Source organism: Carcharodon carcharias, chromosome 2, assembly GCF_017639515.1.
Source record: "Carcharodon carcharias isolate sCarCar2 chromosome 2, sCarCar2.pri, whole genome shotgun sequence".
Taxonomy (NCBI): domain Eukaryota; kingdom Metazoa; phylum Chordata; class Chondrichthyes; order Lamniformes; family Lamnidae; genus Carcharodon; species Carcharodon carcharias.
Window position 1 is genome coordinate 127,231,903 of NC_054468.1, and position 26,325 is coordinate 127,258,227.

Here is a 26,325-nt window from a genome sequence, read left to right on the forward strand (position 1 = left end):
TGGTCAGTGTAGAGAGATGGGAGCTTGTCTCTGTCACTGATGGTCAGTGTAGAGAGATGGGAGCTTGTCTCTGTCACTGATGGTCAGTGTAGAGCGATGGGAGCTTGTCTCTGGCACTGATGGTCAGTGTAGAGATGGGAGCTTGTCTCTGGCACTGATGGTCAGTGTAGAGCGATGGGAGCTTGTCTCTGGCACTGATGGTCAGTGTAGAGAGATGGGAGCTTGTCTCTCTCACTGATGGTCAGTGTAGAGCGATGGGAGCTTGTCTCTCTCACTGATGGTCAGTGTAGAGCGATGGGAGCTTGTCTCTGGCACTGATGGTCAGTGTAGAGAGATGGGAGCTTGTCTCTCTCACTGATGGTCAGTGTAGAGAGATGGGAGCTTGTCTCTCTCACTGATGGTCAGTGTAGAGAGATGGGAGCTTGTCTCTGTCACTGATGGTCAGTGTAGAGCGATGGGAGCTTGTCTCTGGCACTGATGGTCAGTGTAGAGAGATGGGAGCTTGTCTCTCTCACTGATGGTCAGTGTAGAGAGATGGGAGCTTGTCTCTGTCACTGATGGTCAGTGTAGAGCGATGGGAGCTTGTCTCTGGCACTGATGGTCAGTGTAGAGAGATGGGAGCTTGTCTCTCTCACTGATGGTCAGTGTAGAGAGATGGGAGCTTGTCTCTGTCACTGATGGTCAGTGTAGAGAGATAGGAGCTTGTCTCTCTCACTGATGGTCAGTGTAGAGATGGGAGCTTGTCTCTGGCACTGATGGTCAGTGTAGAGCGATGGGAGCTTGTCTCTGGCACTGATGGTCAGTGTAGAGAGATAGGAGCTTGTCTCTCTCACTGATGGTCAGTGTAGAGAGATAGGAGCTTGTCTCTCTCACTGATGGTCAGTGTAGAGCGATGGGAGCTTGTCTCTGGCACTGATGGTCAGTGTAGAGAGATGGGAGCTTGTCTCTCTCACTGATGGTCAGTGTAGAGAGATAGGAGCTTGTCTCTCTCACTGATGGTCAGTGTAGAGAGATAGGAGCTTGTCTCTCTCACTGATGGTCAGTGTAGAGAGATGGGGGCTTGTCTCTGTCACTGATGGTCATTGTAGAGAGATAGGAGCTTGTCTCTGGCACTGATGGTCAGTGTAGAGAGATAGGAGCTTGTCTCTGTCACTGATGGTCAGTGTAGAGAGATGGGAGCTTGTCTCTGTCACTGATGGTCAGTGTAGAGAGATGGGAGCTTGTCTCTCTCACTGATGGTCAGTGTAGAGAGATGGGAGCTTGTCTCTCTCACTGATGGTCAGTGTAGAGAGATGGGAGCTTGTCTCTCTCACTGATGGTCAGTGTAGAGAGATGAGAGCTTGTCTCTCTCACTGATGGTCAGTGTAGAGAGATGGGAGCTTGTCTCTGTCACTGATGGTCAGTGTAGAGAGATGGGAGCTTGTCTCTCTCACTGATGGTCAGTGTAGAGAGATGGGAGCTTGTCTCTGGCACTGATGGTCAGTGTAGAGAGATGGGGGCTTGTCTCTCTCACTGATGGTCAGTGTAGAGAGATGGGAGCTTGTCTCTCTCACTGATGGTCAGTGTAGAGCGATGGGAGCTTGTCTCTCTCACTGATGGTCAGTGTAGAGAGATGGGAGCTTGTCTCTGGCACTGATGGTCAGTGTAGAGAGATGGGAGCTTGTCTCTCTCACTGATGGTCAGTGTAGAGATGGGAGCTTGTCTCTCTCACTGATGGTCAGTGTAGAGAGATGGGGGCTTGTCTCTGTCACTGATGGTCAGTGTAGAGATGGGAGCTTGTCTCTCTCACTGATGGTCAGTGTAGAGAGATGGGGGCTTGTCTCTCTCACTGATGGTCAGTGTAGAGAGATGGGAGCTTGTCTCTCTCACTGATGGTCAGTGTAGAGATGGGAGCTTGTCTCTGTCACTGATGGTCAGTGTAGAGAGATTGTGGCTTGTCTCTCTCACTGATGGTCAGTGTAGAGAGATGGGAGCTTGTCTCTCTCACTGATGGTCATTGTGGAGAGATGGGAGCTTGTCTCTCTCACTGATGGTCAGTGTAGAGAGATGGGAGCTTGTCTCTCTCACTGATGGTCAGTGTAGAGAGATGGGAGCTTGTCTCTCTCACTGATGGTCAGTGTAGAGATGGGAGCTTGTCTCTGTCACTGATGGTCAGTGTAGAGAGATGGGGGCTTGTCTCTGTCACTGATGGTCAGTGTAGAGAGATGGGGGCTTGTCTCTGTCACTGATGGTCAGTGTAGAGAGATGGGGGCTTGTCTCTGTCACTGATGGTCAGTGTAGAGAGATGGGGGCTTGTCTCTGTCACTGATGGTCAGTGTAGAGAGATGGGAGCTTGTCTCTCTCACTGATGGTCAGTGTAGAGAGATGGGGGCTTGTCTCTCTCACTGATGGTCATTGTGGAGAGATGGGGGCTTGTCTCTGTCACTGATGGTCAGTGTAGAGAGATGGGGGCTTGTCTCTGTCACTGATGGTCAGTGTAGAGAGATGGGGGCTTGTCTCTGTCACTGATGGTCAGTGTAGAGAGATGGGAGCTTGTCTCTCTCACTGATGGTCAGTGTAGAGAGATGGGAGCTTGTCTCTGTCACTGATGGTCATTGTGAGAGATGGGAGCTTGTCTCTCTCACTGATGGTCAGTGTAGAGAGATGGGAGCTTGTCTCTCTCACTGATGGTCAGTGTAGAGAGATGGGAGCTTGTCTCTGTCACTGATGGTCAGTGTAGAGAGATGGGAGCTTGTCTCTCTCACTGATGGTCAGTGTAGAGAGATGGGAGCTTGTCTCTGTCACTGATGGTCAGTGTAGAGAGATGGGAGCTTGTCTCTCTCACTGATGGTCAGTGTAGAGAGATGGGGGCTTGTCTCTCTCACTGATGGTCAGTGTAGAGAGATGGGAGCTTGTCTCTCTCACTGATGGTCAGTGTAGAGAGATGGGAGCTTGTCTCTCTCACTGATGGTCAGTGTAGAGCGATGGGAGCTTGTCTCTCTCACTGATGGTCAGTGTAGAGAGATGGGAGCTTGTCTCTCTCACTGATGGTCAGTGTAGAGAGATGGGAGCTTGTCTCTCTCACTGATGGTCAGTGTAGAGAGATGGGGGCTTGTCTCTGTCACTGATGGTCAGTGTAGAGAGATGGGGGCTTGTCTCTGTCACTGATGGTCAGTGTAGAGAGATGGGAGCTTGTCTCTCTCACTGATGGTCAGTGTAGAGAGATGGGAGCTTGTCTCTGTCACTGATGGTCAGTGTAGAGATGGGAGCTTGTCTCTGTCACTGATGGTCAGTGTAGAGAGATGGGGGCTTGTCTCTGTCACTGATGGTCAGTGTAGAGAGATAGGAGCTTGTCTCTGTCACTGATGATCAATGTAGAGAGATAGGAGCTTGTCTCTGTCACTGATGGTCAGTGTAGAGAGATGGGAGCTTGTCTCTCTCACTGATGGTCATTGTGGAGAGATGGGGGCTTGTCTCTCTCACTGATGGTCAGTGTAGAGAGATGGGAGCTTGTCTCTGTCACTGATGGTCAGTGTAGAGAGATGGGAGCTTGTCTCTCTCACTGATGGTCATTGTGGAGAGATGGGGGCTTGTCTCTGTCACTGATGGTCAGTGTAGAGAGATGGGGGCTTGTCTCTCTCACTGATGGTCAGTGTAGAGAGATGGGGGCTTGTCTCTGTCACTGATGGTCAGTGTAGAGAGATGGGGGCTTGTCTCTGTCACTGATGGTCAGTGTAGAGAGATGGGAGCTTGTCTCTCTCACTGATGGTCAGTGTAGAGAGATGGGAGCTTGTCTCTCTCACTGATGGTCAGTGTAGAGAGATGGGAGCTTGTCTCTCTCACTGATGGTCAGTGTAGAGAGATGGGAGCTTGTCTCTCTCACTGATGGTCAGTGTAGAGATGGGAGCTTGTCTCTCTCACTGATGGTCAGTGTAGAGCGATGGGAGCTTGTCTCTCTCACTGATGGTCAGTGTAGAGAGATGGGAGCTTGTCTCTCTCACTGATGGTCAGTGTAGAGAGATGGGAGCTTGTCTCTCTCACTGATGGTCAGTGTAGAGATGGGAGCTTGTCTCTCTCACTGATGGTCAGTGTAGAGAGATGGGAGCTTGTCTCTCTCACTGATGGTCAGTGTAGAGTGATGGGAGCTTGTCTCTGTCACTGATGGTCAGTGTAGAGAGATGGGAGCTTGTCTCTCTCACTGATGGTCAGTGTAGAGCGATGGGAGCTTGTCTCTGGCACTGATGGTCAGTGTAGAGATGGGAGCTTGTCTCTGGCACTGATGGTCAGTGTAGAGAGATGGGGGCTTGTCTCTGGCACTGATGGTCAGTGTAGGGAGATGGGAGCTTGTCTCTCTCACTGATGGTCAGTGTAGAGAGATGGGAGCTTGTCTCTGTCACTGATGGTCAGTGTAGAGAGATGGGGGCTTGTCTCTGGCACTGATGGTCAGTGTAGAGAGATGGGGGCTTGTCTCTGGCACTGATGGTCAGTGTAGAGAGATGGGAGCTTGTCTCTGTCACTGATGGTCAGTGTAGAGAGATGGGAGCTTGTCTCTCTCACTGATGGTCAGTGTAGAGAGATGGGGGCTTGTCTCTGGCACTGATGGTCAGTGTAGAGAGATGGGAGCTTGTCTCTCTCACTGATGGTCAGTGTAGAGAGATGGGAGCTTGTCTCTCTCACTGATGGTCAGTGTAGAGAGATAGGAGCTTGTCTCTCTCACTGATGGTCAGTGTAGAGAGATGGGGGCTTGTCTCTGTCACTGATGGTCAGTGTAGAGAGATGGGGGCTTGTCTCTGTCACTGATGGTCAGTGTAGAGAGATGGGAGCTTGTCTCTCTCACTGATGGTCAGTGTAGAGAGATGGGAGCTTGTCTCTCTCACTGATGGTCAGTGTAGAGAGATGGGAGCTTGTCTCTCTCACTGATGGTCAGTGTAGAGAGATAGGAGCTTGTCTCTCTCACTGATGGTCAGTGTAGAGAGATGGGGGCTTGTCTCTGTCACTGATGGTCAGTGTAGAGAGATGGGGGCTTGTCTCTGTCACTGATGGTCAGTGTAGAGAGATGGGGGCTTGTCTCTGGCACTGATGGTCAGTGTAGAGAGATGCAGCTTGTCTCTGTCACTGATGGTCAGTGTAGAGATGGGAGCTTGTCTCTCTCACTGATGGTCAGTGTAGAGCGATGGGAGCTTGTCTCTGTCACTGATGGTCAGTGTAGAGAGATAGGAGCTTGTCTCTCTCACTGATGGTCAGTGTAGAGAGATGGGAGCTTGTCTCTCTCACTGATGGTCAGTGTAGAGCGATGGGAGCTTGTCTCTCTCACTGATGGTCAGTGTAGAGATGGGGGCTTGTCTCTCTCACTGATGGTCAGTGTAGAGAGATGGGGGCTTGTCTCTCTCACTGATGGTCAGTGTAGAGAGATGGGGGCTTGTCTCTCTCACTGATGGTCAGTGTAGAGAGATGGGGGCTTGTCTCTGTCACTGATGGTCAGTGTAGAGAGATGGGGGCTTGTCTCTGTCACTGATGGTCAGTGTAGAGAGATGGGGGCTTGTCTCTGGCACTGATGGTCAGTGTAGAGAGATGGGAGCTTGTCTCTGTCACTGATGGTCAGTGTAGAGATGGGAGCTTGTCTCTCTCACTGATGGTCAGTGTAGAGCGATGGGAGCTTGTCTCTGTCACTGATGGTCAGTGTAGAGAGATGGGAGCTTGTCTCTCTCACTGATGGTCAGTGTAGAGAGATGGGAGCTTGTCTCTGTCACTGATGGTCAGTGTAGAGAGATGGGAGCTTGTCTCTGTCACTGATGGTCAGTGTAGAGAGATGGGAGCTTGTCTCTGTCACTGATGGTCAGTGTAGAGAGATGGGAGCTTGTCTCTCTCACTGATGGTCAGTGTAGAGAGATGGGAGCTTGTCTCTGTCACTGATGGTCAGTGTAGAGAGATGGGGGCTTGTCTCTCTCACTGATGGTCAGTGTAGAGAGATGGGAGCTTGTCTCTGTCACTGATGGTCAGTGTAGAGAGATGGGAGCTTGTCTCTCTCACTGATGGTCAGTGTAGAGATGGGAGCTTGTCTCTCTCACTGATGGTCAGTGTAGAGCGATGGGAGCTTGTCTCTGTCACTGATGGTCAGTGTAGAGAGATGGGAGCTTGTCTCTCTCACTGATGGTCAGTGTAGAGAGATGGGAGCTTGTCTCTGTCACTGATGGTCAGTGTAGAGAGATGGGAGCTTGTCTCTCTCACTGATGGTCAGTGTAGAGATGGGAGCTTGTCTCTCTCACTGATGGTCAGTGTAGAGCGATGGGAGCTTGTCTCTCTCACTGATGGTCAGTGTAGAGAGATGGGAGCTTGTCTCTGTCACTGATGGTCAGTGTAGAGAGATGGGGGCTTGTCTCTGTCACTGATGGTCAGTGTAGAGAGATGGGAGCTTGTCTCTGTCACTGATGGTCAGTGTAGAGCGATGGGAGCTTGTCTCTGTCACTGATGGTCAGTGTAGAGAGATGGGAGCTTGTCTCTGTCACTGATGGTCAGTGTAGAGAGATGGGAGCTTGTCTCTGTCACTGATGGTCAGTGTAGAGAGATGGGAGCTTGTCTCTGTCACTGATGGTCAGTGTAGAGATGGGAGCTTGTCTCTGTCACTGATGGTCAGTGTAGAGAGATGGGAGCTTGTCTCTGTCACTGATGGTCAGTGTAGAGCGATGGGAGCTTGTCTCTGGCACTGATGGTCAGTGTAGAGATGGGAGCTTGTCTCTGTCACTGATGGTCAGTGTAGAGAGATGGGAGCTTGTCTCTGTCACTGATGGTCAGTGTAGAGCGATGGGAGCTTGTCTCTGTCACTGATGGTCAGTGTAGAGAGATGGGGGCTTGTCTCTGTCACTGATGGTCAGTGTAGAGAGATGGGAGCTTGTCTCTCTCACTGATGGTCAGTGTAGAGATGGGAGCTTGTCTCTGTCACTGATGGTCAGTGTAGAGCGATGGGAGCTTGTCTCTGTCACTGATGGTCAGTGTAGAGAGATGGGGGCTTGTCTCTGTCACTGATGGTCAGTGTAGAGAGATGGGAGCTTGTCTCTCTCACTGATGGTCAGTGTAGAGATGGGAGCTTGTCTCTGTCACTGATGGTCAGTGTAGAGATGGGAGCTTGTCTCTGTCACTGATGGTCAGTGTAGAGATGGGAGCTTGTCTCTGTCACTGATGGTCAGTGTAGAGAGATGGGAGCTTGTCTCTGTCACTGATGGTCAGTGTAGAGAGATGGGAGCTTGTCTCTCTCACTGATGGTCAGTGTAGAGAGATGGGAGCTTGTCTCTGTCACTGATGGTCAGTGTAGAGAGATGGGGGCTTGTCTCTGTCACTGATGGTCAGTGTAGAGAGATGGGAGCTTGTCTCTGTCACTGATGGTCAGTGTAGAGAGATGGGGGCTTGTCTCTGTCACTGATGGTCAGTGTAGAGAGATGGGAGCTTGTCTCTCTCACTGATGGTCAGTGTAGAGATGGGAGCTTGTCTCTGTCACTGATGGTCAGTGTAGAGAGATGGGAGCTTGTCTCTGTCACTGATGGTCAGTGTAGAGAGATGGGAGCTTGTCTCTCTCACTGATGGTCAGTGTAGAGAGATGGGAGCTTGTCTCTCTCACTGATGGTCAGTGTAGAGAGATGGGAGCTTGTCTCTGGCACTGATGGTCAGTGTAGAGAGATGGGAGCTTGTCTCTCTCACTGATGGTCAGTGTAGAGATGGGAGCTTGTCTCTGTCACTGATGGTCAGTGTAGAGCGATGGGAGCTTGTCTCTGTCACTGATGGTCAGTGTAGAGAGATGGGAGCTTGTCTCTCTCACTGATGGTCAGTGTAGAGAGATGGGAGCTTGTCTCTGGCACTGATGGTCAGTGTAGGGAGATGGGAGCTTGTCTCTGTCACTGATGGTTATTGTGGAGAGATGGGGGGCTTGTCTCTGTCACTGATGGTCAGTGTAGAGAGATGGGAGCTTGTCTCTGTCACTGATGGTCAGTGTAGAGAGATGGGGGCTTGTCTCTGTCACTGATGGTTATTGTGGAGAGATGGGGGCTTGTCTCTGTCACTGATGGTCAGTGTAGAGAGATGGGGGCTTGTCTCTGTCACTGATGGTCATTGTGGAGAGATGGGGGCTTGTCTCTGTCACTGATGGTCAGTGTAGAGATGGGAGCTTGTCTCTGTCACTGATGGTCAGTGTAGAGAGATGGGAGCTTGTCTCTGTCACTGATGGTCATTGTGGAGAGATGGGGGCTTGTCTCTGTCACTGATGGTCAGTGTAGAGATGGGAGCTTGTCTCTGGCACTGATGGTCAGTGTAGAGAGATGGGAGCTTGTCTCTGTCACTGATGGTCATTGTGGAGAGATGGGGGCTTGTCTCTGTCACTGATGGTCAGTGTAGAGAGATGGGAGCTTGTCTCTGTCACTGATGGTCAGTGTAGAGAGATGGGAGCTTGTCTCTGTCACTGATGGTCAGTGTAGAGAGATAGGAGCTTGTCTCTGTCACTGATGGTCAGTGTAGAGCGATGGGAGCTTGTCTCTGTCACTGATGGTCAGTGTAGAGAGATGGGAGCTTGTCTCTCTCACTGATGGTTAGTGTAGAGAAATGAGAATTTATTCCTGTCACTGATGGTCAGTGTAGAGAGATGGGAGCTTGTCTCTGTCACTGATGGTCAGTGTAGAGAGATGGGAGCTTGTCTCTCTCACTGATGGTTAGTGTAGAGAAATGAGAATTTATTCCTGTCACTGATGGTCAGTGTAGAGAGATGGGAGCTTGTCTCTGTCACTGATGGTCAGTGTAGAGAGATGGGAGCTTGTCTCTCTCACTGATGGTTAGTGTAGAGAAATGAGAATTTATTCCTGTCACTGATGGTCAGTGTAGAGAGATGGGAGCTTGTCTCAGTCACTGATGGTCAGTGTAGAGAGATGGGAACTTGTCTCTGTCACTGATGGTCAGTGTAGAGCGATGGGAGCTTGTCTCTGTCACTGATGGTCAGTGTAGAGCGATGGGAGCTTGTCTCTGTCACTGATGGTCAGTGTAGAGTGATGGGAGCTTGTCCCTAATGTTGGGACCAAGCCATTGGAAAAACACCTTCATAGTGAATATTAGAATGAGGTCTGTTTGCACTTGCTGGCTATTGGTTATTTTTAATGACAATGCACCCACAAAGTGACAGTGGTTGCCTTTGTTACAACTCTGGAGTATAGAGAGACAAGAGTTTGTTCCTGTCATCAGTGACAGAGACAAGCTGCCATCTTGCTACAAAAAATTGCACTTCCAAAAGCTGTCTCTTCTCTTGTGAAATGTGAGCTAATGCACAAAGTAAACTGAGTTAGCGACCCAGTAACCCTTGGGTACACAATGATAGTCCAGGTAACAATTTAGTCCTCTCAACAGACAAATGTGGGTTTTAAAGTCAGGGGTCCTGACAGGGGTACTGATGTATTAATTTTCACTGCTGTTTTATTCCCTAACTCCTATTTATATCACCATTAATAGCCTTGTATGCAGTTCAAACTCCAGAAATATTATAGTTACTTCCTGTTGCACTTCAGTACCATTGCTAATGTTATATCCTGTGTCACACCTTGTGCAGTGCCACAGGCAATCTGCTAGTAACATAATAAAAGTCTTGTGTGTGTATACGTGCTGCCCATTACAAACAATCCCTGTGATGCTCACTCCCCCATTACCTTTTCCCCGTAGCAACACCATTGTTATAAAATGGTGGCTTTAATATAACCCCCACTCTTGGCAGGTGGGAGGGCTGTTGGCAGGATGAAGATTAAAATGGGAATGAAACACTCTGTCAGCATATGCCTTTTCCCTTTGTTATAGAGACAGGTTTCAGGGTGTCCGACTGACCCAGCATGGAGAGGTGGGACACTTCATTAAATGTTTCCCAGGGATGGGAAAATCCAGCAGTGGACCAGGAGCAGGAGCGGCAAGCTCCAGCATTTATTGCGGACCGAGAAGCGGAGGAGCCCATTGAGCCCTTGTGCTCGCCTCCTGCTGATCGTGCTTTCTTGCTCTCCCTCTCTTCGCCCTACTGCAATTGCTGGCCTTCCCCCACCCGCTCCCCCTATTCGCACCCTCCCTGAAGCAGATGACTGGGAGCTGCCCTGGAGGGTCGCCAGCTGGGCCCTCTGTCGCTGGTGTTCTTGCTCTGCCGCTGGCCAGGCTAGCTGGCTGCCGGATGGAAAACGGAAGAAAATGTTGAAACTTGCCAAAGCTTCCCCCGCATCACCGGACTCTCCAATAACCCCCCTCAACCCCCCCCAAATATCGGGGCTGGTGTGTCCTCCAATTCTTCGTGAGCAATGTCAAGGGGGCTGATGGCTTTGGAATGCTGTTTTAAATGCTTATGTTGTGCACATTAAATAAACACCACATTCGCACGGGTCTGCATGTTGTTAAACGATTTGATTAGGCGTTTGAACAACATCAGCATCTTATCTAAAAAAAAAAGTAGACACGGCCATACTAAAATGTCTTCTGTGTGAATTGCCAAGTGCAGATGGTAGCTCTCCCTCCTTAAATACTGCATTATGTCTGGCCAACAGAGCTCGGCAGTTTATTGATTGAACACTACCCCTGCAACCCTATTGAGCAAGAGTATGGTTGAGATGAGATCTATCATTCAATTGTACGTGCTGAATCAATCCTTTTAAAAAAGTTTCTAATTGATATCATTGATCCCTTTTAAAGGACTGGGAGCAGTGTGAGAAAGGAATCGCAGATTCTCTGGCCAAGCTGAGATCCTTCAAGAAAAAGCTTTCGCAGCCACTGCCTGATCATCATGATGAGCTACACACGGAGCAGATCAGATGCATGGTTAAGTTATATTTCCTGTTTTGTTCTGTCCAAATATTATTTTGAAACTATCAATTCTCTGCAGTTCCCGTCCAGCTAGCTGCCCTACCGGCAGCTAAACCTAACGTGATAAGCTCTGTGTTAGAGTAGCCACTGATTGTGTGCTTCCTGCTGTGGTAACATATCCACCAGATCTCAATGAAAATGGTTTCATTCTCTCGCTGCAGGAACTGGAAAGTTCTTTTGAAGGGTGGACTGATGACCTTGCCCACCTCTCCTTTCTGAAGGAGACGTTGTCCAGCTGCATTCGTGCCGATGACATTTCGCTCCTGCAGGAACGGATCGAGCTGCTGCACAGGCAGTGGGACGAGCTGTGCTATCAGGTAATGGAATTGCTGCTAACTGCGACCCTCATGCCCCTGCTACTGTATTGATATCTCCACTGGTATGTATGACTTCATTAGCATCTCAGTTCAGCTCTCTAGTGGTATCGTGGTGTCAGTGCTAATCCAAAGATCCATCATGGAGTTTACACTTTGATTCCTTTTTCTTGTAAATCCGATTCATTTGTTTTCCTTACAGCGCTGCTATGCTCACTATGGAAATCCCATTTTGTGACTGCTGATAATAATGACTGATTTTTAGTACCGTACCACTCTGTGTTGCTTCCTCTCTTGTTTAAGTCGTGTAAAGTTTCTATCTGCTAATGTGCAGAGTGTGGAGCTTGACTCTAAGTAAATCCTATCATACATGACAGTTTATGTTTTTAAATATAATTTTAGATGTTTTTCGGTGGTTCTAAATCCCGACCATACCAATGTGGCTTTACCTGTTAATGTAATAGCTCTGGCTAAATTGGTACCACTTCCGCCTCTGAGTCAGAAGGTTGTCTCACTCCGTAGACTGGGGTGCATAAACCAGCCTGATGCTCCAATGCAGTATGGAGGGAGTGCTGCACTGTTGGAGGTGCTATCTTTTGGATGAGATGTTAAACTGAGGCCCTTTCTGCCCCCTCAGATGAGATTATTCATAGGAGAACAGGAAAATCCTCCCCGGAGTCCTGGCCACTATTTATCCCTCAACCACCATCGGTAAAATCAGATTGCCTGGTCATTTAACTCATTGCTGTCTGTGGGGATGTGGAACATAGGACTTAAGAGCAGGAGTAGGACATTCAGCCCTTCAAGCCTGCTCTGCCATTTGATAAGATCATGGCTGATCTGATTGTGGTCTCAAATCCACCTTCCTGTCTGCCCCTGATAACTCTTGACCCCCTTGTCTATCAAAAATGTATCTAACTCAGCCTTGAATAAATTCAGTGACCCAGTCTCCATTGCTTTCTGGGGAAGGCATTTCCACATGCTGACAACCCTCTGAGAGAAAAAAACAATTCTCTTCTCTGCCTTAAAAGGGAGACCTCTTATTTTTAAACTGTGTTTCTTAGTTTTAGTCTCCCGCACAAGAGGAAACATCTGCCCATCATCCAACCTGTCTAAATGCAGGATATAAAATGTAGCGAGACAAGGGATCAAACAGAATACCTCTTTAATGATATACTGGTTTTTGGCTCTAACGTGCCCTCAGCTGATCATAACTTTGGAAGGCCATATGCTGAGTGTCTCTCTGGCTGATCTCTGTTGGCTTCAGACCCAGTCCTAACCAGACAGGCTCAGAAACGGTTTCCGAGATATACTGTGACAAACCAGCTATGTGTAGAACACTCCCCAGTAAAGTGCTGAGGTTTCATTTTCTAATCAAAGAAGAATGTCCTGGATCTTCCGAGTCTTCATTGGATTGCTGCTCCATTCAAACTTTCCCCTGCTTGACACTGCTGGACATTTCTTGCCGGGTCTCGTAAGCCTGGCTTTATCAGAGATGCTGAGTGTAGTGTCCCTCGGAGAACTCCGCCACAGCAGAGTAGATTCGGGGGAAGACAGGATAAGCCCCCTAAGCCTAGAGGTCCAGGTTGAATGTTAGTGAGATGAATGAGTGAATAGATAGGGTTTTAGGGTGGGTGATATGAGTGGGTAGGGTGGATGAGGTGGCAGTCAGGTCGGGGGGTGGGGGGGAGGTAGTTGGATGGTTAGGGGGGATTGATGGGTAGTTGGGGGATTGGGGTGTGGCCAAAGGGGTCAGTGGGGTGTCAGTTCTGGATTACTTAGGAGTTAGACTAGGTTTTTTTCTGTCTAATATTTCCTAGGTATTCAGGTATGTATATCACAACTGTGAAGTTTCAGACTCTAACTCAGAATTGGAGGCATTCGTGGAGGGTGCTGGGAAGCAGGGGAATGGCCCATTGGAAGTTGACACTTCGGCAGGTAATTCCCACGTAGGTCAGCGTGTCAGTACTTCCGCAGGCTCCCAACACCCATCTCCAGCCATACGTCTGGTCTGTGACCATCCGGCGACTGGAAGATTTGGGCCAAATTCACTTTGCACTCCACTCACATTTTGTTGCAAATTGCAACGACCACTAATGTAAATGTGGTCAGTTATTTGAGCGAGAGATCAAGGAGTTCCTTGAGCAACATCAAAAACTGATCAGCTGGCTGTTCATCTCACTTTGTTGTTGGAGAGCCCTTTGTGAATTAACTGCGCCATGACTTAAATCTGTCTGTTTTCAGATTTCCAAAATGACCCTTTTGGTCAAAACATGAAGCAATAGTTAGCAGGTTAAGTCGCATCCACCATGAGAGTAAAAATCAGTTGATATTTCGGGCTTGGGCTCCGACCTCAAGAAGTGGAGAATGCTGAGCATCTTAAAAGGAACAGAACAAGGGGGAAGGTTAAAAACGCAACAGTACACATGATCTGGAATATGTATCAACCTTCCTACAATATAACAGTGACTGGACTTCAAAAGTATTTGGTTGGCTGTAAAACGCTTTGGCATGTCCTAATGGTTGTGAAAGGAAAATGCGGCACTGTCTTGTTTTTTACTTTCAGACATTTTCGCCTTAAGATGTGCTAATGCATCCATGTTAGCGATGGCGCTTCCTGACGAGTGTCTCCCAGCGCAGATCTTTCCTAAACCAAAACATTCAGTGTTCCCCAAGACCCATTGCCAGGGAGAACTCTGTTTTGTCCACCGGGAGTCAACCTTAGGGAATCCCTTAAGATTTGGCTCCGGGGGAGCAGCTGGCTGTGCAGTATCTGTATATCAATATCTGCCGGTGTAAACAAGCTTTAGGTAGGCTGGTGAAACAGTTTGGAGAAGATGTGAACTGGATTCAATAGTTGCTGGTTTAAGAATATAGGAACAGCCCTGACCAATCAGCCCTTTGAGCCTGTTCTGCCATTCAGTGAGATCACAGTTGTTCTGAATCTTAACTCCAACAACCTGCTTTAGCTCCATAACCTTTAATATTGTTAACTAGCATTAGTCTATCAATCTCAGATTTCCACTATCCTCTGTATGCAGATGAGGCTTCCAGGCATCACCCCTGAATGGCCCGGCTCTAATTTTAAGGTTATGGCCCCTCGTTCTGTATCTTCCCAGCAAAGGACATAGGGAGAGATTTTGCTGTCCTGACTCCAGCGGGCATGGGCACGGGCAGGAGAGGAGAACTGGAGAGCCGTTGGCTTTTGTTTTCCCATTCCACCCACGACGATGCCCTCCAGTGTCGGGGCCACAAAATCCCGCCCCGTGGTTTCCCCCGATCTACACCATCAACTCTCTAATCACCTTAAAGACCTCAATTAGATCATCCCTTAATCTCTCACACTCAAGGCATTACAAGCCGAGTCTCTGTGACCTGTCCTTACAATTTAACCCTTTTAGTCCCAATATCATTCTGGTGAACCAGCGTTGCATTCCTTCCAAGGCCAATATGTTCCCACTGAGGTGCAGTGGCCAGACTGGAACGCAGTACTCTAAATGAGGTCGAGCCAGAACTTTAAACCTGTAACATAACTTCTGCCCCTTTTATATTCCAGACCCCTTGAGATGAAGACCAACATTCTTTAAAATTATTTTTTGTGCCTTTTCTCCCTCTAAATGAGCCTGAAAAGGGCAAAGGTGGCATAATGTTGCATCCCAAGTACCTGATGATGAGAATGTTTTCTTTTTCTTTCTTTGATGTAAGTAAATGCTGCCTGCTTCAGTGGTAACTCCTTCGTCTGCGGGTCACAAGGTTGTGGGTTCAAGTGTCAATCCAGAAATTTGAACACAATCTAGGCTGATGCTCCATTGCAGTGCTGTGGGTGTGCTGCACTGTTGACGGTGCTGCCATCTTTCGGAAAAGGCCTCATCTGCCCTCAGCACTATTTCAGAGACGAGCAGGGAAATCCTCTCAGTGTCCTGACCAATTTTTGTCCCTCAACCTATATCTAAAACTAATTACCTGATCATTATTGAAGTGCTGTTTGTGAGACCTTGCAGTGCACAAAATGGCTGCAAGGATTTTCCCGACACTACAACAGTGACTGTGGGCGGAATCTTTTGCCCTCTCTGATGGTGAACTTGGAGGCGGGAAGGGCCTTTAAATAGGCAGGATGGTGGCATATCTGAACCCTGCCATTTTCCCGCCTCCGCCAGAATTAAGTTCTTGATAAGAAGGCCCATGGTCGCTCCTTGCCAATTGAAGCCTTCAAGTGACCAATTAATGGCCACTTAAGGACCTCACCCCACCACTGCTGGTATAAACCTAGCTGACTCACAAGAGTTACATCTTCTTATAAACCTAGCTGCAGGCAGGCACACACGACAGCTACAACTGAGGGGGCTGCTTTCGAGCTCACGGTGTGGGTTGGGGGTTTCGTGTCAGGTCCCTCAATCAAAGGCACTCTGCTTAATTTGGGGCTTGACATTGAGATGGGGGAGCCCACTGAGAGATGCTCAACTCCCCTTCCCCCCCAACGCTGCAAAATCGCACTCCGCCCCCCCCCCCCCCCCCCCCCCCCCCCACCCACTCCCGGCCCAAACCCACCCACCCACTCCCGGCCCCCGCCACATTACTTACCTGTGGCCTCAGTCGTTCCACAAACCTGGGATTCTGGTGACTTTTCTTTTCGCAGCAGCCACTGTCCCCTCAGTGGTGCTGCTGAGTGCCAGAGGCCGACAGCTCTCAGCGGAGGAGACGTCTGCCTCCAGGGCCTTGATTCTAGGGTAAGACCTACGGGTGGCCTCACCACCACCTGATTGGCTTGTGGTTCGGTGGGCCTTCCCAAAAAGAGGCAGCATGGGTCTGTCAACAGCTGTCCAGCCAGAAGGCAAGATGCCCCAAAACCTCAACAAGATTCCTCCCCTCACTTCTAAAAGCACTTCATTGGCAGTAAAGCCCTTTGAGATGTCCATGGATTATGAAAGGCATGATATAATAATGCAAGTTCTTTTGTTTTTGCTAATATATTTTAATCCCTCTTAAAGCTGTTTTAATCAGTGCTATCAAAATCGTTCCATAAAATAATGCACCACATATGATTTCTTCACTCTAGTTTTGAACGGTATTGGCTTAATTTCTGTGCTTTGGCGCTGGAACAGCCCTTACTCCTAATTCAATAATTAGCACACAAGTCAGCTTCAACTGTAAGAATGCACTGCCTGAAAGAGTGATGAAAGCAGATTCAGCGGTAACTTTTGGAAGTGAATTGGATCGATACCTGAAAGTGAAGCATTTTCAGGACAATGGTGAAAGAATCGGTATGGTGGGGTGGAGTGAGACTAATTGAATAGCTCTTTCAAAGAGCCAATACAGATGAGATGGGTTGAATGGCCCCCTTTTGGTGAGTTTCTATGAATGAGTTGTGACTACTGTATGATGTGTTGTTGAGTGTAATCCATATTCTAATACATAGGCTCACTCTTCATTGGAGTGCGTGCCTGGAATGCATCCCTGCTTAGCTGAGCAAGTAGTGAGACATTTAAGAGGCCTTTATGATGGTGTTTAAGTCTTCATGGATGCTGAGTTATGTGTGCGATGGACATTGCCCCTGCTTGGCTGAGTACAACTGGAAGTGTCCCCAGGCCGGAGGAGAAGGGGATTGCAGTCCATCCCATGGCTTATCAATATTACCCAATGGTCAAGCTACAAAGCAGTAAAGGTCTGGTTAACCCTTTCTTCATACATGGTGGTAGGAATGGGTTCAACTTTGTGGAAAAATTAAGGTACTTCAAAACAAAATGCCAAAGCATTTGTTGAGAATTTAACACATTTTAGCTCTGAGATAATCCATTTTTGCTAAGACCTTTTTAAAACTTTTGCAGTAGGAACATGGGATCAGGAGTAGGCCATTCAGCCCGTTGAGCCTGTTCTGCCATTCAATTGACTGATCATCCTCTTCAATGCCTTTTTCCCACACCATCCCCATATCCCTTTATGTCACTGGTATTTAGAAATCTATTGATCCCTACTTTAAACACACTCAATAACTGAGGTCCCATGGCCCTCTGGGGTAGAAAACGCCAAAGATTCATAATCCTCTGAGTAAAAACAATTCTCCTCATCTCGACCCAAAGCGGCTCCCTCCTTATTCCGAAATTGTGCCCCCAGGCAATGCTTGATGATCAGAGAACATACTACAAAGAAAGAAAGAACGAACTTATGGGCCACATCTTCCGGTCGACGAGTGGGGGGGTGCGGGGTCCTCTCGCCGATGTGTAAAATGACGTGGGGTGATGCCGGGCTGATGTCCCAACGTCAACCCGCGTCATTCACGTTTTTAGGTTGTTGGGCGCGGAGCCGAGCCCGTTGGCGCCCGCTCCTGCACAACCCCACCCGACACTGGGGGAGGGGGAGAGACCCTGCCTCCACATATATATAGTATCTTCCAAGACCTGAGAACATCTCAAACTGTTTTACAGCCAATAAAATAATTTTTAATAATAGATTTTTTAACAATTAAATTTTAAAAAGTTATCATCTTAAGATGGAAGCTGTATTGGAAAGGGACAAGCGAGGCCTCGAAAATAAAAGACTAAATTTAAATGCGACAAGGGTACTCCGAGAGCTAAAAGCCCTTCGCATTCTATCAGGAAGGAATGAGTGATTTTTGACTGCGAGTTTCTTTCGGTTAATTCTCCCCCAGATTAACAGTCTCCATATAAGGTGAGAAGAAGGAGGAACAATTAAATTGCACTTTTTCTAACCACAGGATGTTCCACAGCACTTTACAGTCAATTAAGTACTTTTGGAGTATTGCCACTGTTGTAATGCAGGAAACATAGCAGCCAAATTGCACAAGGCAAGGTCCCACAAACGGCAATGTGATAAATAATCAGATAATCTGCTTTTAGCGATGTTGGTTGACTCTCTGAAGCCAGGCTTGAACCCGTAACCTTCCGACTTTGAGGCAAGCATGTTACTGTTGAACCAAGGCTGTTACTTCAAGAATTTATTCAGAGGTAGAATTGATTCTTAGAGGAGAATTTAAAAAACCTTGGTTAAATCTCTGCACTGTGATTTGTCAAACACTGTGACAAGCTGTGTGACATCACACCGTTAAAATATCCCTGAAATGTGAATCGCCTTGCATGCAAAAAGCTCTCCAGTTTCCAGCCCCACTCTGGTATAAATAAAAATTTCTAAAGTGATTGGATAATAAAGTCATTAAGAGGTTTTTAATGAGAGCCAAATTTGCAGCGTCATCCCCTATCTGCCTTTCTGAATGTCGGCAGCAGAGAATTCTGTCACCTCAGTTTTACTCTGGTGCAGTATTTGCATCAAAACAGACCACAACAGGAAGTGTGTTAATCTCTGAACCTGAGGCAGGTCACCTGACAGCAGATGGTAGGAAGCAACGTGAACAGGTTCGTCTGGAATGCTTTTGTTGTGCAGTTCAGCTTTTACAATGCAGAGCCTGTTGAAATAATTAAATGTTGCAATTAGGGCACGTACCTTGCCCACCTTCTAAATAATGAAGCTCCAGTGATGGGGCAAGCCTCCAATAGTGAGCCTTTAAGATGAACGGGTGATGCAGATAGCTGTTGCAAGTATGCTTGATAGAGTGGCACCCAACTTCCTTTTGGGTTAAAAATGAGTACATGTATAGATGTCTATACTTCCTGTCAAATGCTTGAGATCCGTGTACAATATGTCTGATGACATTTAGTGTCTCGGTGTGACATTTTAAATCCGTACGTACATTTAATTTTAATGAGAATATGCATCCATAATTAATGCAAACTGAGTAGCCCAGGCAGATTTTTTATTCCCCAACAGTCAAGCTGTCTTTCTAAATAAGTCTCTTGCTTTTTTGGATGAATTGAACAGATTAAAGTTAACTCTGTATTGTATGTAAACCCGCTGGTCAGTTGCATATTGGAAACATAGGCTTGTTGCGCATGAGACCTGTATTGGATTGTGTTGCCACAGTTGAGGAGGCAGGACTGGGCACCCAAATGCACACTTCCTGTGATATCAGTTACTCTCAAACTGATTTGGAAAGAAATTCAGTTTGTCTCTCCCCGAAACCAAAATAACCCCAATTAAATTCATAGATGACCTCTTTCTTAAAAAATGTTTAATGTGCCTCTTGATGGAACGTTTGAAATAAGGTACAATAAAGTCAAGTCTCCCGATACAAATATGTATTTTTTATAATGAAGTAATGCTGTTCCTTTTAAAATGTGCTTCGACGTTTTTGCTTTAGGAAGCTGAATGATATCGAAAACCGTTGAGACTATCACCAGGGCAGAATTTTTAGTTCGGCGTGTGGTCGGGTGCCCGACCCGATTGGACGTGAAATCGTGTGAGATGATGTCGGGTGAGCATCCCGATGTCACCCTGCGCTTGAGCGATATTTCAGTCTGTGGGCGAGCGCGAGTGTCGGAAGCGTGCCCGCCGACAATTAAAGTTGTCAAAGTTCCAGTTGTCCCCAACTTTTTTTTTGTGGTCTGTCCAACCTTACGGTTGGCAGATGGGCGAATCTACCAGGCAGACTTTCTATTTTTGCTGAAACCTCATCCAAGGGTAGGATAAGGTTTCCATTATTAAATTTTTAAAAATACGGACAGAATTTTCATCATGTACGTGTTCAGGTGACTGATTCTGATGCGTGGACATTCTTTTCCAGATTTTAAAACCTTTACTTAATTGATTTGAATGCTATGACACAGCAGTTGGTAAAGGCTGAGTTGTTTAAATCCCAGAGGGAAACTTGAATAACTGTCATAACCTATATTTTCAATTGGTATGTTTGAAATGCAGCTCTGAATTCAGTAGTAATAAGACCTCAAGTCTCAAGAGGTTTTTTTTATAAAACTAAATTAAACATTTATTAATACAGGAAAGATCATACACACTTACATGTGTTTACAAAATTACCACTATAATAACCACAAAAACCCCTTAGTTAATCTGGCTCTCAGGTACACCCCCATTAAGGCAACAGTAAAACTCATAAATTTTTAAAACCCCAGGCAAAGTGCATTCGACCCTAAGAATTCAAATGAGGTTCCTCACACACACAGTTGCAGGTGTACAGGATGGTTAGATCTTAAATGCCTCTGACTTACACACACAAACTCCTTTCTGTTTATATTTAGCTTTTGCTTTGAATGTAAATTTTCCATTGTATTACTAGGTTTTTAAAATTTATCCCTGCTAACATTAATCCTTTCATTCCACTAATTTTATTAGTAATATAAACAGAATGCTTGGTGTTTTCTAGCGAGGTGCAAGGTTTCATCTTGAATGGTTTATTCAACAAATGCAAATGTACCCCTTGACACCTATGTTTCTAAACTTCCCCATGTTTACCTAATTACCATTTGAAACCTACTTCTTTCTACACATCAAAGCATCCAGACTAGCTGGCTTTAATCCAGTTAAAACACACACATAGACACATGCACATAGACGCAGACCCTACTGCAATTCCAATTTAACAATAATTTCCAATAACATTAAAATCTCTTCATGACATGAAGCCTTCAGCTCCCTGAGGCAGCTCTCTGCCTTCAGGGCGCTTTCATTCAGTGCTTGCCCATGCTTACGTCAACGCCCGCCCTCCTCCTGCCCCCACCTCGGCAGTGCTGAGCGTTTCAGCCCGTGCTTCACGATGGCTGGCTGGTAATTGGCCAGTCAGCGTGAAATTGCGGTCAGGGGGGCTGATCATGGGCGGAGGTCCTTTCCCCGGCTGCTCCCAGGCCCGCCGATCATGCCCTCACGCTGACCTAAAAATCCTGCCGCAGGAGTTCGCTGAGGGGGTCTCCTGATCACTCTATGCAACTTCAGCAGGTGGCCAACAGATGGTACGGAGGAGCTTCACTAGAATATACCAGGGACTATGGTTATGTGGAGAGACTAGGACATTTGGAATTGTTCTCCATAGAAAGGAGAACGTTAAAGGGAGATTTAATAGGGGCGTTCAAAATGATGAATAGTTCTGAAAGATGGGGCGAAACTGTTTGTACTGGCAGGCAACCAAGCAACGAGAGAACACAGATTTAAGTTAACCAGAGAAAAACCTGAGAGAGAAATGAGAAGGAGGGAAATGAGTCTTTTTTTCTTGTGCAGTGCATGAGTTACAATGATGTGAATTTACTGCCTGAAAGTGTGGAGGATATTTTAGTAACCTTCAAAAGGGAGTTGGAAATATAGATAAAAAGGAAAGGTTTGCAGGACTATGTGGAAGTGCAGGGGTGTTGGACTAACTGGAGAGCTTGTTCGAAGAGCTAAAACAGGTAATGTGGGCCTAGCAGCTGACATCAATGCTGCAAGATTCTATGATGAAGGTCCATTTACACATCTATCAGAATTTTGATTGATGAAACTACGGTGACCAATATGGAGGGCCCCGCACCCACTGAGTGGAAATTCTAGATGTATAATCTTATGCTCCCTGTCACATCAAAACAACTTTAAACCGACTAAAAAATGTTTTTTTTTTCTCAATGGAGCGGACAAGTGTCAACTGTGGCTCAGTGGGTAATGTTCTTGCTTCTGAGTTGGAAAGTTGTAGGCTCAAGCCCCACTTTGAAAATTTGAGTCTGTAACCTGAGTCAGCACTTCAGTGCAGTGGTGAAGAACTATTTAGAAGGGCGATATAGTTTTCATGAAATGCCTCGATCCAGTGAAGGGATGAAATGTGGACACTCTCCAGTCTCTGGCGTATCTGGTGTTGAAATCTATTTATAGCCAATTATAAAGGGGACACAGCAATTTTCTCCTTAAGCTCAATTTGTAGTCCTAACTCTTTTTGTCAGAGTTCAACCTTCATAGTCAAACGGCAGGTAATGTGCATCACGGCCATCTCTGAAAGCTTCCCCAAAGACTGCTGGAAGAGACATCATTTGTACTTCCCTAAAATCCAAAGCCCTAAATGTTACATTTGCAACAAGGACACCAAGCCCACTTCATGCCAATGTAAAGACTGCAAGAACCAGTGAATCACTTTTTGAGTTCATTCTTGGAATGTGGGCGTCCCTAGTTTCCCTTGAGAAGTTGCTGGTGAGCCGCCATCACGAACTGCTGCAGTCCATGTGGTGAAGGTGCTCCCACAATCTGTTAGGTCAGAAGTTCTTGGACTTTTTACTCAGTGGCAGTGGAGGAATGGCGATATATGTCCAATGCAGGAGCAGTGTGACTTGGAGGCGATGCTGTTTTCATGCGTTTGCTTGTAATTACTCTGCTAGGTAGCGGAGGTCATGTGTTTGGATGGTGTGTTGAAGGAGCCTTGGCGAGTTGCTGTTGTGCATCCTGTAGTTGGTACACACTGCTGCCACTGTGCACTGGTGGTGGAGGGAGTGAATGTTTAAGGTGATGGATGGGGTGCCAATCGAGTGGACTGCTTTCTCCTGAATGGTATTGAGCTTCTTGAATTTTATTGGAGCTGCTCCCACCCAGGGCAAGTGAAGAGTATTCCAGCACCCTCCTGATCTACAAATTATGGGTGGTGAAGAGGCTAATCACCGCAGGATACCCAGCTCCTGACCTGCTGCCGTGTCCAACACTGGCCTAGTTGAGTTCCTGGAAGAAACTTGGCTGAATGTCAGACAAAATGGTGCAAGACAGGAGATTTGAATTTTTAATTCAGCAGCATGGGTCGCTCATGTTTGTAGGTGTGGGAGCATTGCTCTGCTAGCTCAGTGTTGAATTGTGCCCTGTTAGCCGAATGCTATATTGGCAAATGAATATTTTATGCGCATTTTGAGGTTTCTTTTCGTAACGTGCATTAACGTGATCCTCCTGCTGTTGTACATCCCCAGGTCTCATTACGCAGACAGCTGGTAACAGAGAAATTGAACAAGTGGGCGCTGTTCAATGAGAAAAACAAGGAGCTGTGCGAGTGGCTGACCCTAATGGAAAGCAAAGTGTCGCAGAATGGAGACATCAGCATTGAGGAGATGATTGAGAAACTGAAGAAGGTAAATCCTGAAACTCCACCCGAAATGTTTTTGGAACGATTATGAGACCCCGTTATTTAGAATGCACCGGCCCACATTTCCCTTTCTCAGTGCAGAGTTACAAGCACTATATTCCCCATCTGGTCTTCAAACGATTCGGAACTTCCTTTAACGCCCCAAAAAAAATAAACGACTGCATTATCCAGGGGAAATCTGCAAATTGAGAAACTGCCTGGTGCACGCTCGCTCTAAACCTCGCACCGATTTTAAAATAGAGCTTTAGAATTCCGAACAGGCCCTGTCTCGGCCCAAGGTGGGGAAATAGGTTAATATGGTTTGGATGGGGCTCCCTTTGTCAGAGAGATTTGTGGGTCAGTAACGTTATGCCTCTTTTGTAAGCAAAATTAATATTCCGCCTGGTAACTTTCTCTACTGGGACCTGCTTCAAAATTTATTTGGAAAGGAGGGGAAAGAGCAAGAAATCAAAACCATGGGCTGGATTTTACTGGGCACCACAGTCCTCACCAGCTCACCAGGCAAAAAGGCAGGGGGAAACCCTCCCAAGATTGCGTTGGTTTCCCCACAGCAAGTTAACACGAGGAGCAGCAATAATTGCTTTAAGGCAAGACTCCCATCCCTATCTCAAAGGAAGTCCCGCCTTAGAGAGTTGCAGGCCAATTGGATACCAACAGCTCTATAGTCCCAGCAGCGCCACTAGGAGTGCTGGCCACTGTTGGGACTACAGGTAGTCCCACCACACCGAGGAGTGCAGGTGAGTCCAGTGTTGGGGATCTTGGCAAGGGGAGGTCTGATGGGCCCAGGGGGCCGGCAAAGGAGGTTTCCCAACTCTCTGCCCAACACTAGCCAGTGCAGCTAATGCTGCTGGCCTTCCCACATTGTGGGGTCCTCCACCCTCTCTGGGTAAAATACCAGCAGCAGTGGAATACCTTAAGTGACTATTAAATGACCATTTAAGGGCGTCAACATGGCCAAGAGCGGGTGGGCCACCCAATGCCTCCCCTGTACCCCCATAAAATTTCAGACAGGTCCGGTGTGGGGGGGCTAGGCAGCTGGAAGGGCACCTGCTTAATTTTACGTGCTCCCCCTGCCTTCAGATCTGCTGGTGTAAAATCCAGCGCCAGGGCATTTTGGGCTTTATGTGTGCACAGAGCATGGATGCACTCTGCACGGGGAGAGGCTGGTGAACTGCATGGCGCCTCAAGGTTACCCTAGCTGACTCCATTAGGGGTCATTTTCATCCGCGCACTCTCTTACTAACCTGGTGGAAATGATCACCAGCCTCTTGTAGAACCAGCCCGCCATTTTATCCCATTAAAGCCAGCAGATTGGGAATTGAGAAGGCTTTACAAAGGATGGGTGATTCCTCTCCCAGATTACCTCTCCGGCAGTGGTGCTGAAAATTTCCCTCTTCCCCAGTTGATCCAAGCACAAGATCCCTGTGAATCCTCCCCTGCGGGAGAAGACCACCTCACCAAAAGAGGAGGAGCTTGCAGATGACGTGTGTGGTCTTTGGCCAGTTGAACTGGTTGCTAATCGAAAGCCTTTTCCCTTCCGATCACCCGAATGATCAGCGCCAGCTGAGTGCAAACCTCTAACAGGAGCCTCCCACATTGTTCACAGGACTATCAGGAGGAAATCACAGCAGCGAGGGAGAACAAGATGCAGCTGCAGCAGATGGGCCAGAGGTTGATCCGAGCAAGTCACGAGAGCAAAGCGTCCGAGATCGAATACAAACTGGGCAAGGTTGATGACCGTTGGCAGCATCTGCTGGACCTGATTGGTGCCAGGTAAGTGATGTACGGTGACCTGTTGGACCTGTTTGGTCAATGACGTGTACATACCTATTAGATCCGAGTGACACTTGTCAGACATAACACTCCATTTACATGGATGCTGAATATTGAAGGTCCTTTTAAGTTTGAGGTCTTATTGTCTTCACCGACTAAATGAAAGATGTCAATGTGTCTACAGATCTGCTCCTTTCTGGTTTGTCTTTAGATATAACTGGGGAAATTCCAACAAGTTTATTTTTTTGGGTTGACTCACCAACTACAGGAGATCAGACGGTCAGAAAGGGTTATGTTATGAGGACCATTTGCATCGACTTGGACTTGTGTTTCTGTGAGTGTAGGAGATAAGGGGTGAACTAACTGAGGTGTTTAAATTGATAAAAAGATTTGATAGATTCAATACAAGGAAACAGTTTTCCTAAGAGGGAAACTATGCTTTGGGAAGGATATCAAGGCCTGAGAGTGGGTACACAGCAGATCTACTAGAATTGCAACAGGAATTAAAGATTTCAGTTACGTGGAGAGACTGGAAAAACTAGAATTGTTCTCCTCAGAGCAGAGAAATTAAAGGGATAGAGTAAATATGGAGAAACTGTTTCCATTGGCTGAGGGGGGAGTAACCAGAGGACGCTTATTTCAGGTGATGGGTTAAAGAACCAGAGGCGGGGGGGGAAAGAAATTGCATTTGCAAGTTATGACCTGGATTGCAATGCCTGTGAAGGGACGCTGGAAGCAGATTCAATCATTACTTCCAAAAGGCAATGAGATAGGTACTTGAAGAGGAAAAGTTTGTAGGCCTATGGGGAAAGAGCAGGGGACTGGAACTAATTGGATAGCTCCTTCAAAGAGCCAGCCCAGGAGCAATGGACCAAATGGACTCCTCCTTCCCTGCAGTATCATACTATGATTTTATAGTTTTAATTTGAGAACCAGGCCAATTGAGGAATGAAATCCAGAAGCAACATCCAAAAGAGCAGTGGAACCAGAACCCCCTTCCAAAAAGGTTACAGATGCAGGAGATCAGTTGGAACTTTGAAGACTGAGATTGATAGGCTTATATTGGTTAAGGTTGTCAAGGGATTTGTATCAAAGCAGGGTGTCGGAGCATAGTGAGTGTGTGGTGTCAGAGCATAGCATGGTGCGGTGTTGGAGCGCAGCAAGTGTGTGGTGTCGGAGCGTAACAAGCATGTGGTGTCAGAGCGCAGCATGGTGTGGTGTCAGAGCGTAATGTGTGTGGTGTCGGAGTGCAGCGCGGGTGTGGTGTCGAAGCATAGCAAGCGCAAAGTGTCAGAGTGTACAGTTGAGATGCAGGTTGGCCATGATTAATTTGAATGTTGCAGCAAACCTGAGAGGTTGAATGGCCAAAGAAGCGAGCATTAATTCCAGATGTTGTATTATCGGAGAGAATTAATAAAATCATCATGTCTTGAGGAATTGGCAACTCAACTTCATGCC

The 26,325-nt window shown here is 47.1% G+C and overlaps 1 protein-coding gene across 6 annotated transcripts in view; it reads left to right on the forward strand.

The window, feature by feature from the left end:
- The window catches only part of LOC121275411 (nesprin-1-like), a 198,822-nt gene that overhangs the window by 98,162 nt on the left and 74,335 nt on the right, over positions 1-26,325 (forward strand). For 4 of the 6 annotated variants that reach the window (XM_041182983.1, XM_041182984.1, XM_041182985.1 and 1 more), the window contains 4 exons: positions 10,669-10,794; positions 11,001-11,156; positions 22,922-23,080; positions 24,701-24,867. In XM_041182983.1, coding sequence (XP_041038917.1) covers positions 10,669-10,794; positions 11,001-11,156; positions 22,922-23,080; positions 24,701-24,867 — 608 coding nt within the window. Of the gene's footprint in view, positions 1-10,668; positions 10,795-11,000; positions 11,157-18,481; positions 18,521-18,686; positions 18,704-22,921; positions 23,081-24,700; positions 24,868-26,325 lie in introns of those variants that run through there. The other 2 variants (XM_041182986.1, XM_041182987.1) reach the window with 2 other exon arrangements.